Here is an 18,779-nt window from a genome sequence, read left to right on the forward strand (position 1 = left end):
CTTTATTGGACAATCTCACAGCTAAATATGGCATAGATACCTGAACGTTTGTGTTAAACTGTACATGTACTATAAGGGTAACATGCTATAGGATAGGTTCCAAAATCTGACAGGATCTAATAGAGGATTTTTTTGACTAGGGTTCCTTTGTTAAAGGAAGATCACAAACAACAAAACAGTGATGTTTGTGTGTAGAGAAGCGGGACACAGGAAATATTGGTGGGAAACTGATCATCACAGTGAAAAGAAAGAGGGGGAAACGGAGGAGAGGTAGAATTCAGAGACATGTCAGACAGACTGTCAATCAGCAGAAGGCATGGGCCTGAGCAGCAGGTGTGCTGGGGGGGGCTGGATGAAAGCATACATACCTACCCACTATACCTCTCTCTTTGTGACCATGGGGGACAGGGGACAGACAGAGAGAAGGCAGCAGTATCAGTGCGTGTGACTAGGGAAAAGCATACTGTTCCATTCGGTTTCATATCCCAGGTTCAGCACGGCACCAGCCACCAGGATAAACAGAATAAATCAAGCTGCCTTTGTCTGACCGTTTTAACGGCTGTATTTCAGCTGTTGAATACATTAGGTTTTATGGTCACGTCCGTAGCAGAGGTCACACAGCACCACCCTTTTCCCTGTCACACAAACAGAGTAGCTTCAGTGGAATACCAATCCCACCATAAAATCTACACCCAAATGAGTCTGCTATACTCTCAATAATAGAGTATAGCAATATACTCTGTCGACACCATTCTGTACACATCTGGCCCTTCTTTGGACACTGTGCTAACCTCCAAACAAGCTTCAACTCCATACAACACTCCTTCCGTGGCCTCCAACTGTGTTAAAATGTTAGTAAAACTAAGTGCATGCTCTTCAACCAATTGCTGCCAGCACCCTCCTGCCTGACTAGCATCACTACTCTGGACGGTTCTGACCTAGAATATGGGGCCAACTACAAATACCTAGGTGTCTGGTTAGACTGTAATCTCTCCTTCCAGACTCATATTAAGCATCTCCAATCCAAAATTAAATCTAGAATCTGCTTCCTATTTCCTAACAAAGTCTCCTTCACTCATGCCGCCAAAAATACCCTCGTAAAACTGACTCTCCTACCGATCCTTGACTTCGGAGATGTCATTGACAAAATAGCCCCCAACACTCTACTCAGCAAACTGGATGTAGTCTATCACAGTGCCATCCGTTTTATCGCCAAAGCGCCACTGCGACCTGTATGCTCTCGTTGGCTGGCCCTCACTACAGATCCGTCGCCAAACCCACTGGCTCCAGGTCATCTATAAGTCTTTGTTAGGTAAAGCCCCACCTTACCTCAGCTCATTGGTCACCATAGCAACATCCACCCCCGTGTGCTACACACGCTCCAGCAGGTATATTGCACTGGTCATCCCCAAAGCCAACACTTCCTTTGGCTGCCTTTCCTTCCAGTTCTCTGCTGCCAATGACTGGAACTAATTGCAAAAATCTCTGAAGCTGGAGTCTTATCTCCCTCTCTAACTTTAAGCATCAGCTGTCAGAGCAGCTTACCAATCACTGTACCTGTACACAGCCAATCTGTAAATAGCACACCCGACTACCTCATCCCCATATTATTACTTACCCTCTTGCTCTTTTGCACCCAGTATCTCTACTCTCTACTTGCACATCATCATCATTTCTTTTTTTTTTTTTTTGGGGGGGGGGGTTGGTTCCACACATGGGAAACAAGAGCAGCAATAACAAATCACTGCGACAACATCCAACCTGACAGACTCATTCGCTCCAGTCTCAGACATGGCATCTGGGAGTGAGAGAACGCAGTGGCTAATGTCTTTCTGCACACCATTAGTATGCGTGAGTGTGGGGGGAGGGTTAGGGAGGCTGGGAGGGAGGGTAGAGAAGAGTGCAGGCGAGCAGCGGGGAATGGAGTTGGGCGAGGGATCGGTGACTGCATGGTAATGAGGCTGTCTGCTTGACCTATCAATAGTGGAAGAGCGGCGGGACTGAGGAGCGGAGGGACTGAGGGACTGGTCTCGATCACACAACGTGCCCCCGCCTTGCCTCGTACTGCTCCCACCGGCCTCGTTACCTTCCCCTCTTCACGTTTGATCATGAAAATGCATGTTGTGACCCAGGCTCTTATTTCCGAGCCTGGCTGCTCCTGTGTCTCGATCTCTTGCAGTGGATGATGACATTACACATAGGAAAGCCCATCTCAGGTTCTGTTAACCCACATCTAGAGGCGGCAGGTAGGCCCCTTTAAAACATTTGTTTTGCCTAAAATGACATAACCAAATCTAACTGCCTGTACCTCAGGCCCTGAAGTAAGGATATGCATTTTCTTGGTACCATTTGAAAGGAAACATGTTGAAGTTTGTGGAAATGTGAAAGGAATGTTGGAGAATAACACATTAGTTCTCGTAAAAGATAATACAAAGAAAAAAACAACCGTTAGTACCTTTTTTCTATCTTTGAAATGCAAGAGAAAGGCCATAATGTATTATTCCAGACCAGGTGCAATTTAGATATTGGCCACGAGATGGCAGCAGTGTATGTGCAAAGTTTTAGACTGATCCAATGAACCATTGCATTTCTGTTCAAAACTTTGTATCAAGACTACCCAAATGTGCCTCATTTGTTTATTAATAACTTTTCAAGTTGAAAACTGTGCACTACTGTGCACTCTCCTCAAACAATAGCATGGTATTCTTTCACTGTAATAGCTAGTGTAAATTGGACAGTGCAGTTAGATTAACAATAATTTAAGCCTTCTGACGACATCAGATATGTCTATGTCCTGGGGAATGTTCTTGTTACTTACAACCTCATGCTAATCACATTAGCCTACGTTAGCTCAACCGTCCCGCAGGGGACCCACTAATCCTCAAGTAGCTGAGTATAGGGCCAGTAACCGAAAGGTCACTGGTTCAAATCTCCGAGCCTACTAGGTGAAACATCTGCCGATATGCCCTTGAGAAAGGCACTTAACCCTAATAGCTCCTAAAAGTCACTCTGGATAAGAGTACCTGCTAACTGACTCAAATGTGAAATGTAAATATAGGCTAAGCTTGTTCACATGGTCCAACACTAGGTCATCGCCAGAGATGTCGGCATCTTACTTAGCAGAACATTTAACAATAAACTCAAGTAATGTGTAAGTATGAGATGGGCTACTGCACTGTCACATGGTTCTTGACCTCCAGTGATAGAAGAGAAAGAGAGAGCTGCAGTGCCTCCTCCCTCCTCGCCTGTCCTGAACTAGAGGTCAAACGGGTTCCCTCTCCAGTTTCTCCTTAGTTCACACTGACCAGCCAGCCGACAGCCACGTCTAGAATCCCTGTCTGTGCACTCCAGTCAGTCTGCTGTAATCAGCATAAACCCCTATCACTCAGTCAGACCTTGAGACTGGGGAGGAGATGGGAGCTCAGTCAGCTCACAAAGCCAGCAGGCTATTTCTGTCACAGCAGCCTGGACCAGCAGCCGTAGCCCCTCCTAAAAGACTCCTTATGCCGTAACAAGCAAGGACAAACGATGGATCCTTGTCAAAAAGGAGTGCACTATATAGGGAATAGGGTGCCATTTGAGACACAAACAGGTACATTGCTACTGTGTGCTCAAATGAAGTGCAGGACAACGACTGACTGGTACAGTGCTACGGTGTGCTCAAATGAAGTGACTGACTGTGAAGAATACTTGGAAAGCAAAAAGAGAAACATGTCAGACAGCCAAATTGAGTTAGTAAATGAAAGGACGATCTTGATTTGTGGCATACTTTCTGCTTCAGATGCCAGCATCACTGGCATGGGTTTAAGTATTTAAGCATCCAGGCTTTGTACGGTTGTAGCAGGCTTGTTCGTGTAGTATTGATCACACATCTCATTAGTAAGCATATTGTGAAGGGGTAATTTGTCCCCCACCCTCAGTCAAAATAGAATTTCCTCTCTGAAGTTCTTGGACTCTGTTCAAGTTAGCTATGCTGAGTTCGTGAATCTTGGCTAGCTGGTATCAATTTGTGATGAGACTGGGGAGGTCAATATGACCCTTACCTAACATGACCTCATGCAATTTATAGTGCATCATTTTTTTTCAGTGGAAATAGTATTCAGACAAATGACTGCCAAACTGTTGATGAGTGTTTACTGTAGCCTAACCCTTCTCTGTGAAGTCATTCTATCAAATTAAAAGTAACTATATCATCCAAATCATCAAATGCACCACTGCTTTCATATTAACTGCCATCTTCTATTTGTCTGGCTGTATATAGGACAACAGACAACAATGACATATCTGCCCTTTCTGGAGAGAGAGAGAATGTTATTGTCACATGCACCGGATCGCTATTCTATCTGGGTAAACTGGCATAAAGCACTGACCTAAATACACCCAGAGCGAGAGAATGAGAGGAAAGAGAAGTTGCTTTGGCCTACTGGGGTGGGTGGATCTGCCTGTGTGGAAAGCCACTAGCACCAATGAGGCAGTGGAGCGTGACTAAGGTGCAGGGCTAAAGTGTCATGTCTCTTGATGCCTGCATCCCTGTGGACACGTACGGGCAGAGAGGGTCCTACAGGGGGAACTCATTCAAGGACACGCACCATGAAAAAGCCCATCAATTCACACCAACTGGCCAGGCTGTGCTGAGTTGGGCCCAATACCAGGTCATCCTCTGACTGCCCTCCCTACATATGCATTCTGTCACTGCATACCGACCCTACATACTGTTTCAGGACAAAAGCTGTGTGTTTGACTCTGAACACTGGGTGTTGATCATGTTTCAGCATGGCCCGCTTGAGTTAGAAGACTTACTGTTAGTTTTGTGTGTTGGTTGTGTATTAGCACTAGTTGTTTGAGTTAGATGGTTGTGTGTGCATTATGGTTGTGTATTAGCCAAAGTTGTTTGTTCACTCTGATGAGCACGGCCTGGTGGCGCTAGCCTGGGCTCTGGGTGTTGTGTCTATAGTAGAACAAGCACTTGTCGATCTGCGTTTTGCTCCTGCAGGCACCACGGCATGGACACCAATTAGCAGCAGCAATGTGAAAGAAGTCAAAAAAATTCTCAATTAGACACATTTCTCCTCAAAAATGTACTGCTTTCAATGAGATTGAACATAAGTGGAAAAATATCCAAAGATGCCCAAAGCCAGCAGAGAGACTCTCACTCCTCCCCTCTGATATTTTGCTCACTCGGTCTCAGCTGATGCAAAATGTAAAAACCCTCCTTGAAAGTGCCAATTGAATTTCAATGGCATAGCATACATAAACGTAAACCAAACGCAATACAATTTACATGCTGGAAACTCACCATCAGACAAGGAAAAAACAAAGTGTGACATTGTCTGTTTAGCTGCAGTACACAGAGGAGAAGACTCACTTGTTTTGGTGCTTTGAGCCCTGCAGATGTGCATGGTACTGTGCCACAGAGTTGAGTGTGACATTGCAGACTTCACACGTATAGCTACGTTTCAGACCTGGAATAAGAACACACACGCACGCACGCACACACACACACACACAAGATTAGACAGGTGTGTATGTATTAACTTACTATTTGTTTCAATCAAATTATTGTACTTTGGAACTATGGAACCATGTTCAATGTTCCACCACCATGCAATTAATGTGTATACATTCACTATTCTATCCCACTGTAGAGTCCTATATGGAATTGTTAGTTCTCTATTGAAAATACCTGGTCAGCATGCTGTCACTAAATAAGGTAGAAGACTAGAGGGGATGAGAACTCTTACTGACAGAAGCTCTCTCTTCCATACAGCTGGCCGTTAATTAAAGACACTAGCAATATGTCCCAAATGGGACTATGGACTAGAGGTCGACCGATTATGATTTTACGCCAATACCGATTATTGGATGACCAAAAAAAAGGCGATACCGATTAATCGGACAATTTCTTTTTATTTTTTTTACATTTATTTGTAATAATGACAATTACAACAATACTGAATGAACAGTTATTTAAACTTAATATAATACGTCAATACAATCAATTTAGCCTCAAATAAATAATGAAACATGTTTAATTTGGTTTACATAATGCAAAAACAAAGTGTTGGAGAAGAAAGTAAAAGTGCAATATGTGCCATGTAAGAAAGCTAACGTTTAAGTTCCTTGCTCAGAACATGAGAACATATGAAAGCTGGTGGTTCCTTTTAACATGAGTCTTCAATATTCCCAGGTAAGAAGTTTTAGGTTGTAGTTATTATAGGAATTATAGGACTATTTCTCTCTATACCATTTGTATTTCATATACCTTTGACTATTGGATGTTCTTATAGGCACTTTAGTATTGCCAGTGTAACAGTATAGCTTCCGTCCCTCTCCTCGCTCCTACCTAGGCTCGAACCAGGAACACAACAGCCACCCACAGCCACCGTCGAAGCAGCGTTACCCATGCAGAGCAAGGGGAATAACTACTCCAAGTCTTAGAGCGAGTGACGTTTGAAACGCTATTAGCGCGCACCCCGCTAACTAGCTAGTCATTTCACATCGGTTACACCAGCCTAATCTCGGGAGTTGATAGGCTTGAAGTCATAAACAGCGCTGTGCTTGCGAAGAGCTGCGGGCAAGACGCACAAAATTGCTCTTTGAATGAATGCTTATGAGCCTGCTGGTGCCTACCATCGCTCAGTCAGACTGCTCTATCAAATCATAGACTTAGTTATAACATAATTACACACAGAAATACGAGCCGTAGGTCATTAATATGGTCGAATCCGGAAACTATCATTTAGAAAACAAGACGTTTATTATTTCGGTGAAATACGGAACCGTTACGTATTTTATCTAACGGGTGGCATCCATAAGTCTAAATATTCCTGTTACATTGCACAACCTTCAATGTTATGTCATAATTATGTAAAATTAGTCGGCCCAAACTGTTGCATATAACCTGACTCTGCGTGCAAAGAACGCAAGAGAAGTGACACAATTTCACCTAGTTAGTGCCTGCTAACCTGAATTTCTTTTAGCTTAATTTGCAGGTTTAAAAATATGTACTTCTGTGTATTGATTTTAAGAAAGGCATTGATGTTTATGGTTAGGGACACATTGGAGCAACGATACGCACCGCATCGATTATATGTAAAGCAGGACATGCTAGATAAACTAGTAATATCATCAACCATGTGTAGTTAACTAGTGATAATGATTGATTGTTTTTTATAAGATAAGTTTAATGCTAGCTAGCAACATACCTTGGCTTCTACTGCATTCGCGTAACAGGCAGGCTCCTTGTGGAGTGCAATGTAATCAGGTGGTTAGAGCATTGGACCAGTTAACTGTAAGGTTGCAAGATTGAATCCCCCGAGCTGACAAGGTAAAAATCTGTCGTTCTGCCCCTGAACGAGGCAGTTAACCCACCGTTCCTAGGCCGTCATTGAAAATAAGAACGTGCGGGGCCTCCCGGGTGACACAGTGGTCTAGGGCACTGCATCGCAGTGCTAGCTGTGCCACCAGAGACTCTGGGTTCGCGCCAGGCTCTGTCACAGCCGGCCGCAACCGGGAGGTCCTTTGGGCGACGCACAATTGGCCTTGCGCCGTCCGGCCTAGGGAGGGTTTTTCCCTGGTAGGGATATCCTTGTCTCATCGCGCACTAGCGACTCCTGTGGCGGGCCGGGTGCAGTCCACGCTAACCAGGTCGCCAGGTGCACGGTGTTTCCTCCGACACATTGGTGCGACTGGCTTCCGGGTTGGATGCGCGCTGTGTTAAGAAGCAGTGCGGCTTGGTTGGGTTGTGTTTCGGAGGACGCATGGCTTTCGACCTTAGTCTCTCCCGAGCCCGTACGGGAGTTGTAGCGATGAGACAAGATAGTAACTACTAACAATTGGATACCACGAAATTGGGGAGAAAAGGGGGTAAGATTCAAAAAAAGAGAAAAAACACATTTTTTTTAACTGACTTGCCTAGTTAAATAAAGATTAAATAAAGGTGTAAAACAATAATAATCGGCCAAATCGGTGTCCAAAAATACAGATTTCCGATTGATATGAAAACTTTAAATCCGCCCTAATTAATCGGCCATTACGATTAATCGGTCGACCTCTACTATGGACCCTGGTCAAAAGTAGTGCGCTAAACAGGGAATAGGGTGCCATTTGAGACTAGGGTCAGTGCTCATTGCTCTAGTCTTGCATGTGTCCTAGTCTATCCACTCTACTACTCCTGGTGGGGGAAATGTAAATAATAAATTAAAGACGTGCCCACACTAAATTGTCACACATTCAGTATTGATCACGATGAAATTACATTGAAATGATGAGATCCATGACTGAGGCTTGAGGATTTTGACACACCTTGGCTCTTATTAGCCAGAGCCCTGCTTGGAGTGAAATTTGAGCTGTTGACTGTATTTTGTTACAAACCATTGCTTTGGCTAATACAACAGGCTAACAAGCTAACTCCAAAATTCAACTAAAATCTGAGTGAGATGATCACTCTATTTCTCACCCCTTCTGATGTCTTCGGCGACTGTGGATCACCAAATCAGCAACTAACAGAGTGACAAACCCTGTATCTGTGGATGTGTCCAAATTGGCACCCTATTTCATTAACAGTGCACTATTTTTGACAAGGGTCCATTAAAAGTAGTGTACTATAAAGGGAATAGGGTGCCATTTGGTACGCATTAACAGAGTAAGTGGTCAGTGTAATGGCTGTTATGTTGAGGCTCATGACACAGTGGCATGACAAATTGCCCAATCGCTTGCTTCTTCTCTCCGAATAGTTAAACCTATAAACATTGTTTGGAGGGTAATAAAGGCCAAGGTAAAGATACATGTCCCCACTTCTCCACCATCATTGAATCTAATTGTCCTATCTCTCCTCCGACCTAAGGTCAGGTCTCCCCATGTTGATTTACATTTACATTTAAGTCATTTAGCAGACGCTCTTATCCAGAGCGACTTACAAATTGGTGCATTCACCTTATGACATCCAGTGGAACAGCCACTTTACAATAGTGCATCTAAATCTTTTAAGGGGGGTGAGAAGGATTACTTTATCCTATCCTAGGTATTCCTTAAAGAGGTGGGGTTTCAGGTGTCTCCGGAAGGTGGTGATTGACTCCGCTGTCCTGGCGTCGTGAGGGAGTTTGTTCCACCATTGGGGGGCCAGAGCAGCGAACAGTTTTGACTGGGCTGAGCGGGAACTGTACTTCCTCAGTGGTAGGGAGGCGAGCAGGCCAGAGGTGGATGAACGCAGTGCCCTTGTTTGGGTGTAGGGCCTGATCAGAGCCTGGAGGTACTGAGGTGCCGTTCCCCTCACAGCTCCGTAGGCAAGCACCATGGTCTTGTAGCGGATGCGAGCTTCAACTGGAAGCCAGTGGAGAGAGCGGAGGAGCGGGGTGACGTGAGAGAACTTGGGAAGGTTGAACACCAGACGGGCTGCGGCGTTCTGGATGAGTTGTAGGGGTTTAATGGCACAGGCAGGGAGTCCAGCCAACAGCGAGTTGCAGTAATCCAGACGGGAGATGACAAGTGCCTGGATTAGGACCTGCGCCGCTTCCTGTGTGAGGCAGGGTCGTACTCTGCGGATGTTGTAGAGCATGAACCTACAGGAACGGGCCACCGCCTTGATGTTAGTTGAGAACGACAGGGTGTTGTCCAGGATCACGCCAAGGTTCTTAGCGCTTGTCAACCGTGATGGCGAGATCATGGAACGGGCAGTCCTTCCCCGGGAGGAAGAGCAGCTCCGTCTTGCCGAGGTTCAGCTTGAGGTGGTGATCCGTCATCCACACTGATATGTCTGCCAGACATGCAGAGATGCGATTCGCCACCTGGTCATCAGAAGGGGGAAAGGAGAAGATTAATTGTGTGTCGTCTGCATAGCAATGATAGGAGAGACCATGTGAGGTTATGACAGAGCCAAGTGACTTGGTGTATAGCGAGAATAGGAGAGGGCCTAGAACAGAGCCCTGGGGGACACCAGTGGTGAGAGCACGTGGTGAGGAGACAGATTCTCGCCACGCCACCTGGTAGGAGCGACCTGTCAGGTAGGACACAATCCAAGCGTGGGCCGCGCCGGAGATGCCCAACTCGGAGAGGGTGGAGAGGAGGATCTGATGGTTCACAGTATCGAAGGCAGCCGATAGGTCTAGAAGGATGAGAGCAGAGGAGAGAGAGTTAGCTTTAGCAGTGCGGAGCGCCTCCGTGATACAGAGAAGAGCAGTCTCAGTTGAATGACTAGTCTTGAAACCTGACTGATTTGGATCAAGAAGGTCATTCTGAGAGAGATAGCGGGAGAGCTGGCCAAGGACGGCACGTTCAAGAGTTTTGGAGAGAAAAGAAAGAAGGGATACTGGTCTGTAGTTGTTGACATCGGAGGGATCGAGTGTAGGTTTTTTCAGAAGGGGTGCAACTCTCGCTCTCTTGAAGACGGAAGGGACGTAGCCAGCGGTCAGGGATGAGTTGATGAGCGAGGTGAGGTAAGGGAGAAGGTCTCCGGAAATGGTCTGGAGAAGAGAGGAGGGGATAGGGTCAAGCGGGCAGGTTGTTGGGCGGCCGGCCGTCACAAGACGCGAGATTTCATCTGGAGAGAGAGGGGAGAAAGAGGTCAGAGCACAGGGTAGGGCAGTGTGAGCAGAACCAGCGGTGTCGTTTGACTTAGCAAACGAGGATCGGATGTCGTCGACCTTCTTTTCAAAATGGTTGACGAAGTCATCTGCAGAGAGGGGGAGGGGAGGAGGATTCAGGAGGGAGGAGAAGGTGGCAAAGAGCTTCCTAGGGTTAGAGGCAGATGCTTGGAATTTAGAGTGGTAGAAAGTGGCTTTAGCAGCAGAGACAGAAGAGGAAAATGTAGAGAGGAGGGAGTGAAAGGATGCCAGGTCCGCAGGGAGGCGAGTTTTCCTCCATTTCCGCTCGGCTGCCCGGAGCCCTGTTCTGTGAGCTCGCAATGAGTCGTCGAGCCACGGAGCGGGAGGGGAGGACCGAGCCGGCCTGGAGGATAGGGGACATAGAGAGTCAAAGGATGCAGAAAGGGAGGAGAGGAGGGTTGAGGAGGCAGAATCAGGAGATAGGTTGGAGAAGGTTTGAGCAGAAGGAAGAGATGATAGGATGGAAAGAGGAGAGAGTAGCGGGGGAGAGAGAGCGAAGGTTGGGACGGCGCGATACCATCCGAGTAGGGGCAGTGTGGGAAGTGTTGGATGAGAGCGAGAGGGAAAAGGATACAAGGTAGTGGTCGGAGACATGGAGGGGAGTTGCAATGAGGTTAGTGGAAGAACAGCATCTAGTAAAGATGAGGTCGAGCGTATTGCCTGCCTTGTGAGTAGGGGGGAAGGTGAGAGGGTGAGGTCAAAAGAGAGAGGAGTGGAAAGAAGGAGGCAGAGAGGAATGAGTCAAAGGTAGACGTGGGGAGGTTAAAGTCGCCCAGAACTGTGAGAGGTGAGCCGTCCTCAGGAAAGGAGCTTATCAAGGCATCCAGCTCATTGATGAACTCTCCGAGGGAACCTGGAGGGCGATAAATGATAAGGATGTTAAGCTTGAAAGGGCTGGTAACTTTGACAGCATGGAATTCAAAGGAGGCGATAGACAGATGGGTAAGGGGAGAAAGAGAGAATGACCACTTGGGAGAGATGAGGATCCCGGTGCCACCACCCCGCTGACCAGAAGCTCTCGGGGTGTGCGAGAACACGTGGGCGGACGAAGAGAGAGCAGTAGGAGTAGCAGTGTTATCTGTGGTGATCCATGTTTCCGTCAGTGCCAAGAAGTCGAGGGACTGGAGGGAGGCATAGGCTGAGATGAACTCTGCCTTGTTGGCCGCAGATCGGCAGTTCCAGAGGCTACCGGAGACCTGGAACTCCACGTGGGTCGTGCGCGCTGGGACCACCAGATTAGGGTGGCCGCGGCCACGCGGTGTGGAGCGTTTGTATGGTCTGTGCAGAGAGGAGAGAACAGGGATAGACAGACACATAGTTGACAGGCTACAGAAGAGGCTACGCTAATGCAAAGGAGATTGGAATGACAAGTGGACTACACGTCTCGAATGTTCAGAAAGTTAAGCTTACGTAGCAAGAATCTTATTGACTAAAATGATTAAAATGATACAGTACTGCTGAAGTAGGCTAGCTGGCAGTGGCTGCGTTGTTGACCCTGTAGGCTAGCTGGCAGTGGCTACAGTGCTGCTATTCGGGGGCTAGCTGGCTAGCTAGGAGTGTTGATTACGTTACGTTGCGTTAAAAGAACGATAATAGCTGGCTAGCTAACATAGAAAATCGCTCTAGACTACACAATTATCTTTGATACAAAGACGGCTATGTAGCTAGCTATGTAGCTAGCTACGATCAAACAAATCAAACTGTTGTACTGTAATGAAATGAAATGAAAATGTGATACTACCTGTGGAGCGAAGCGGAATGCGACCGGGTTGTTGAGTGCGGAAGTTCTATTCGGTAGACGTTGGCTAGCTGTTGGCTAGCTAGCAGTGTCTCCTACGTTAAGGACGACAAATAGCTGGCTAGCTAACCTCTGTAAATTAAGATAATCACTCTAAAACTACACACTCTAAACTACACAATTATCTTGGATACGAAGACAGCAAAGACAACTATGTAGCTAGCTAACACTACACTAATCAAGTCGTTCAGTTGAGTGTAATAGTTTCTACAGTGCTGCTATTCGGTAGACGGTGGACGTTTGCTAGCTGGCTAGCTGCTGGGCAGATAGCAGTGTAGACTACGTTAGGATGACGAAATACGATAATTACGCAATTATCTTTGATACAATTACAGCTATGTAGCTAGCTAAGAAGAAATTGCTAAGATTAGACAAATCAAACCGTTGTACTATAATGAAATGTAATGAAAAGTTATACTACCTGCGGACCGAAGTGCAGATGCGACCGCTCGCTCCAATGAGCCTTTCTCTCTAGATCACAGTATTAAAACATCATGTGTCTTATCAAGAGGCAGCGAGAGAGAGTGGTAAAGGAGGTAGACAGAGACACACAGAGAGAGAGAGAGATCATGTGCTCATGAGCTCCTGAGTTCTTCTGCAAAAACAATAGAATTATAGTGGCATAAATGTTGATACACTTATACAGGATACTACCCTCTATATCAAAACAGTCAAACCAAATCAAAAGTTCATACCTAAAACCTTGATTTTGGACAAAATTAACTGATTGGATTCTTACTATCAAGAAAAAAATTATAACAAACCGAAACCTGGTAATACCATCCAACGCAAAATGATGTTTAGTCTGAACCTACTTCTGAAGCCAAAAAGTAAAATACAATAATCTATAAGTAATTTGTTTATATACAACGTAGTAAATAAGGCTACCAAGCTGCTAGGACAGAGCAGGCCTGGCTGCAACTTCAATTAGCACTGAAGTGTAAAGTGAAATGTGTGAAAACTATTGAGCCTAACAATGCAGCAGTTTCACAGCCTCCCTTACCCAAATGCAGAGCCCTTTGAAGCCCCCTGCACCATGGCGTATCCCTGTGCAGTAACCTTTGGATATTAAAAATAACATGGCACGGAATAAGTACAAAAATAAGCTCCTCAAGGACAATCCAGAGAAACTATTTGCTGACTGCTACAAAGAGGGGAACATAAGCAACTTAATTTTCCACACAGAACATCCCCTGGCATGGCGCAGTGCTATAAGAGCACACTACCCCTATGTCAAGAGAGAGGGTATTGGCCCAGGGTGGAAACTCAGAATACTAGACATTGAGGAAATTGAAACAACCTCTGTCAACGTGTACAAGTCTGGGACAGTAATGATGCAAGGCATCCTCGAGCAGTTCCAGCAGGACTTTTACGGGATCAAAGAGAGCACAGCAGGAAAAGCTCTCTATCAGTGACGACTCCCCCACCCTGAGTGAGTCTGATCACACCCCCCCAGCACTGAACACACCCAGGGCCCACAACTGCAATGCTCCTCCATCATTGAGAGGGATAAATTCACTGAGCTCAGACATGGTGGAGCTCAGAGAGCTAGTCCACACAATCCAGACAGAACAAACCAGACCAGCACAACAACACCCCCCCCCCCCCCTAACAAGACCCGGAGGGTGGGAGGTGGACAGCTGTCTGAGAGAACGGGCTGCACTCCGGACTGAGGTGAGAGAACTTAAGGAGAAGAGAGAGGACCACATGGCACAGCTAAATGCAGTGAAGGAGGAGGGAGAGACACATGGCACAGCTACCAGCGGTGAAGGAGGAGGTGAGAAACACATGGCACAGCTACCAGCGGTGAAGAAGGAGGTGAGAAACACATGGCACAGCTACCAGCGGTGAAGAAGGAGGTGAGAAACACATGGCACAGCTACCAGCGGTGAAGAAGGAGGTGAGAAACACATGGCACAGCTACCAGCTGTGAAGAAGGAGGTGAGAAACACATGGCACAGCTACCAGCGGTGAAGAAGGAGGTGAGAAACACATGGCACAGCTACCAGCGGTGAAGAAGGAGGTGAGAAACACATGGCACAGCTACCAGCGGTGAAGAAGGAGGTGAGAAACACATGGCACAGCTACCAGCGGTGAAGGAGGAGGTGAGAAACACATGGCACAGCTACCAGCTGTGAAGAAGGAGGTGAGAAACACATGGCACAGCTACCAGCGGTGAAGAAGGAGGTGAGAAACACATGGCACAGCTACCAGCGGTGAAGGAGGAGGTGAGAAACACATGGCACAGCTACCAGCAGTGAAGGAGGAGGTGAGAAACACATGGCACAGCTACCAGCTGTGAAGAAGGAGGTGAGAAACACATGATATAGCTACCAGCGGTGAAGGAGGAGGTGAGAAACACATGGCACAGCTACCAGCGGTGAAGGAGGAGGGAGAGACACATGGCACAGCTACCAGCGGTGAAGAAGGAGGTGAGAAACACATGGCACAGCTACCAGCGGTGAAGGAGGAGGGAGAGACACATGGCACACCTACCAGCGGTGAAGGAGGTGAGAAACACATGGCACAGCTACCAGCTGTGAAGAAGGAGGTGAGAAACACATGGCACAGCTACCAGCGGTGAAGAAGGAGGTGAGAAACACATGGCACAGCTACCAGCGGTGAAGAAGGAGGTGAGAAACACATGGCACAGCTACCAGCGGTGAAGAAGGAGGTGAGAAACACATGGCACAGCTACCAGCGGTGAAGGAGGAGGTGAGAAACACATGGCACAGCTACCAGCTGTGAAGAAGGAGGTGAGAAACACATGGCACAGCTACCAGCGGTGAAGAAGGAGGTGAGAAACACATGGCACAGCTACCAGCGGTGAAGGAGGAGGTGAGAAACACATGGCACAGCTACCAGCAGTGAAGGAGGAGGTGAGAAACACATGGCACAGCTACCAGCTGTGAAGAAGGAGGTGAGAAACACATGATATAGCTACCAGCGGTGAAGGAGGAGGTGAGAAACACATGGCACAGCTACCAGCGGTGAAGGAGGAGGGAGAGACACATGGCACAGCTACCAGCGGTGAAGAAGGAGGTGAGAAACACATGGCACAGCTACCAGCGGTGAAGGAGGAGGGAGAGACACATGGCACACCTACCAGCGGTGAAGGAGGTGAGAAACACATGGCACAGCTACCAGCGGTGAAGGAGGAGGGAGAGACACATGGCACAGCTACCAGCGGTGAAGGAGGAGGGAGAGACACATGGCACAGCTACCAGCGGTGAAGGAGGAAGGAGAGACACATGGCACAGCTACCAGCGGTGAAGAAGGAGGTGAGAAACACATGGCACAGCTAACAGCGGTGAAGGAGGAGGTGAGAAACACATGGCACAGCTAACAGCGGTGAAGGAGGTGAGAAACACATGATATAGCTACCAGCGGTGAAGGAGGAGGTGAGAAACACATGGCACAGCTACCAGCGGTGAAGGAGGAGGGAGAGACACATGGCACAGCTACCAGCGGTGAAGAAGGAGGTGAGAAACACATGGCACAGCTACCAGCGGTGAAGGAGGAGGGAGAGACACATGGCACACCTACCAGCGGTGAAGGAGGTGAGAAACACATGGCACAGCTACCAGCGGTGAAGGAGGAGGGAGAGACACATGGCACAGCTACCAGCGGTGAAGGAGGAGGGAGAGACACATGGCACAGCTACCAGCGGTGAAGGAGGAGGGAGAGACACATGGCACAGCTACCAGCGGTGAAGGAGGAGGGAGAAACACATGGCACAGCTACCAGCGGTGAAGGAGGAGGTGAGAAACACATGGCACAGCTACCAGCTGTGAAGAAGGAGGTGAGAAACACATGATATAGCTACCAGCGGTGAAGGAGGAGGTGAGAAACACATGGCACAGCTACCAGCGGTGAAGGAGGAGGGAGAGACACATGGCACAGCTACCAGCGGTGAAGAAGGAGGTGAGAAACACATGGCACAGCTACCAGCGGTGAAGAAGGAGGTGAGAAACACATGGCACAGCTAACAGCGGTGAAGGAGGAGGTGAGAAACACATGGCACAGCTAACAGCGGTGAAGGAGGTGAGAAACACATGGCACAGCTACCAGCGGTGAAGGAGGAAGTGAGAAACACATGGCACAGCTACCAGCGGTGAAGGAGGAGGTGAGAAACACATGGCACAGCTACCAGCGGTGAAGAAGGAGGTGAGAAACACATGGCACAGCTACCAGCGGTGAAGGAGGAGGGAGAGACACATGGCACACCTACCAGCGGTGAAGGAGGTGAGAAACACATGGCACAGCTACCAGCGGTGAAGGAGGAGGGAGAGACACATGGCACAGCTACCAGCGGTGAAGAAGGAGGTGAGAAACACATGGCACAGCTACCAGCGGTGAAGGAGGAGGGAGAGACACATGGCACAGCTACCAGCGGTGAAGGAGGAGGGAGAAACACATGGCACAGCTACCAGCGGTGAAGGAGGAGGTGAGAAACACATGGCACAGCTACCAGCGGTGAAGAAGGAGGTGAGGACCACATGGCACAGCTAAATGCAGTGAAGGAGGAGGGAGAGACACATGGCACAGCTACCAGCGGTGAAGGAGGAGGTGAGAAACACATGGCACAGCTACCAGCGGTGAAGAAGGAGGTGAGAAACACATGGCACAGCTACCAGCTGTGAAGAAGGAGGTGAGAAACACATGGCACAGCTACCAGCGGTGAAGAAGGAGGTGAGAAACACATGGCACAGCTACCAGCGGTGAAGAAGGAGGTGAGAAACACATGGCACAGCTACCAGCGGTGAAGAAGGAGGTGAGAAACACATGGCACAGCTACCAGCGGTGAAGGAGGAGGTGAGAAACACATGGCACAGCTACCAGCTGTGAAGAAGGAGGTGAGAAACACATGGCACAGCTACCAGCGGTGAAGAAGGAGGTGAGAAACACATGGCACAGCTACCAGCGGTGAAGGAGGAGGTGAGAAACACATGGCACAGCTACCAGCAGTGAAGGAGGAGGTGAGAAACACATGGCACAGCTACCAGCAGTGAAGGAGGAGGTGAGAAACACATGGCACAGCTACCAGCTGTGAAGAAGGAGGTGAGAAACACATGATATAGCTACCAGCGGTGAAGGAGGAGGTGAGAAACACATGGCACAGCTACCAGCGGTGAAGGAGGAGGAGAGACACATGGCACAGCTACCAGCGGTGAAGAAGGAGGTGAGAAACACATGGCACAGCTACCAGCGGTGAAGGAGGAGGGAGAGACACATGGCACACCTACCAGCGGTGAAGGAGGTGAGAAACACATGGCACAGCTACCAGCGGTGAAGGAGGAGGAGAGACACATGGCACAGCTACCAGCGGTGAAGGAGGAGGGAGAGACACATGGCACAGCTACCAGCGGTGAAGGAGGAGGGAGAGACACATGGCACAGCTACCAGCGGTGAAGAAGGAGGTGAGAAACACATGGCACAGCTAACAGCGGTGAAGGAGGAGGTGAGAAACACATGGCACAGCTAACAGCGGTGAAGGAGGTGAGAAACACATGGCACAGCTACCAGCGGTGAAGGAGGAAGTGAGAAACACATGGCACAGCTACCAGCGGTGAAGGAGGAGGTGAGAAACACATGGCACAGCTACCAGCGGTGAAGAAGGAGGTGAGAAACACATGGCACAGCTACCAGCGGTGAAGGAGGAGGGAGAGACACATGGCACACCTACCAGCGGTGAAGGAGGTGAGAAACACATGGCACAGCTACCAGCGGTGAAGGAGGAGGGAGAGACACATGGCACAGCTACCAGCGGTGAAGGAGGAGGGAGAGACACATGGCACAGCTACCAGCAGTGAAGGAGGAGGTGAGAAACACATGGCACAGCTACCAGCGGTGAAGAAGGAGGTGAGAAACACATGGCACAGCTAACAGCAGTGAAGGAGGAGGTGAGAAACACATGGCACAGCTACCAGCGGTGAAGGAGGAGGGAGAGACACATGGCACAGCTACCAGCGGTGAAGGAGGAGGGAGAAACACATGGCACAGCTACCAGTGGTGAAGGAGGAGGTGAGAAACACATGGCACAGCTAACAGCAGTGAAGGAGGAGCTGAGAAACACATGGCACAGCTACCAGCGGTGAAGAAGGAGGTGAGAAACACATGGCACAGCTACCAGCGGTGAAGGAGGAGGTGAGAAACACATGGCACAGCTACCAGAGAACACATGGCACAGCTACCAGCGGTGAAGAAGGAGGTGAGAAACACATGGCACAGCTACCAGCGGTGAAGGAGGAGGGAGAGACACATGGCACAGCTACCAGCGGTGAAGGAGGAGGGAGAGACACATGGCACAGCTACCAGCGGTGAAGGAGGAGGGAGAGACACATGGCACAGCTACCAGCGGTGAAGGAGGAGGGAGAAAC

The 18,779-nt window shown here is 48.4% G+C and overlaps 1 protein-coding gene across 1 annotated transcript in view; it reads right to left on the minus strand.

Annotated features, from left to right (window-relative positions):
• The window catches only part of LOC115140261 (zinc finger matrin-type protein 4-like), a 205,631-nt gene that overhangs the window by 13,170 nt on the left and 173,682 nt on the right, over nucleotides 1-18,779 (minus strand). The window contains exon 6 of the mRNA XM_029678516.2: nucleotides 5,366-5,462. Within this exon, the coding sequence (XP_029534376.1) occupies nucleotides 5,366-5,462 (97 nt within the window). The remainder of the gene's footprint in view (nucleotides 1-5,365; nucleotides 5,463-18,779) is intronic.

This window comes from Oncorhynchus nerka, linkage group LG13 (genome assembly GCF_034236695.1).
Source record: "Oncorhynchus nerka isolate Pitt River linkage group LG13, Oner_Uvic_2.0, whole genome shotgun sequence".
Taxonomy (NCBI): domain Eukaryota; kingdom Metazoa; phylum Chordata; class Actinopteri; order Salmoniformes; family Salmonidae; genus Oncorhynchus; species Oncorhynchus nerka.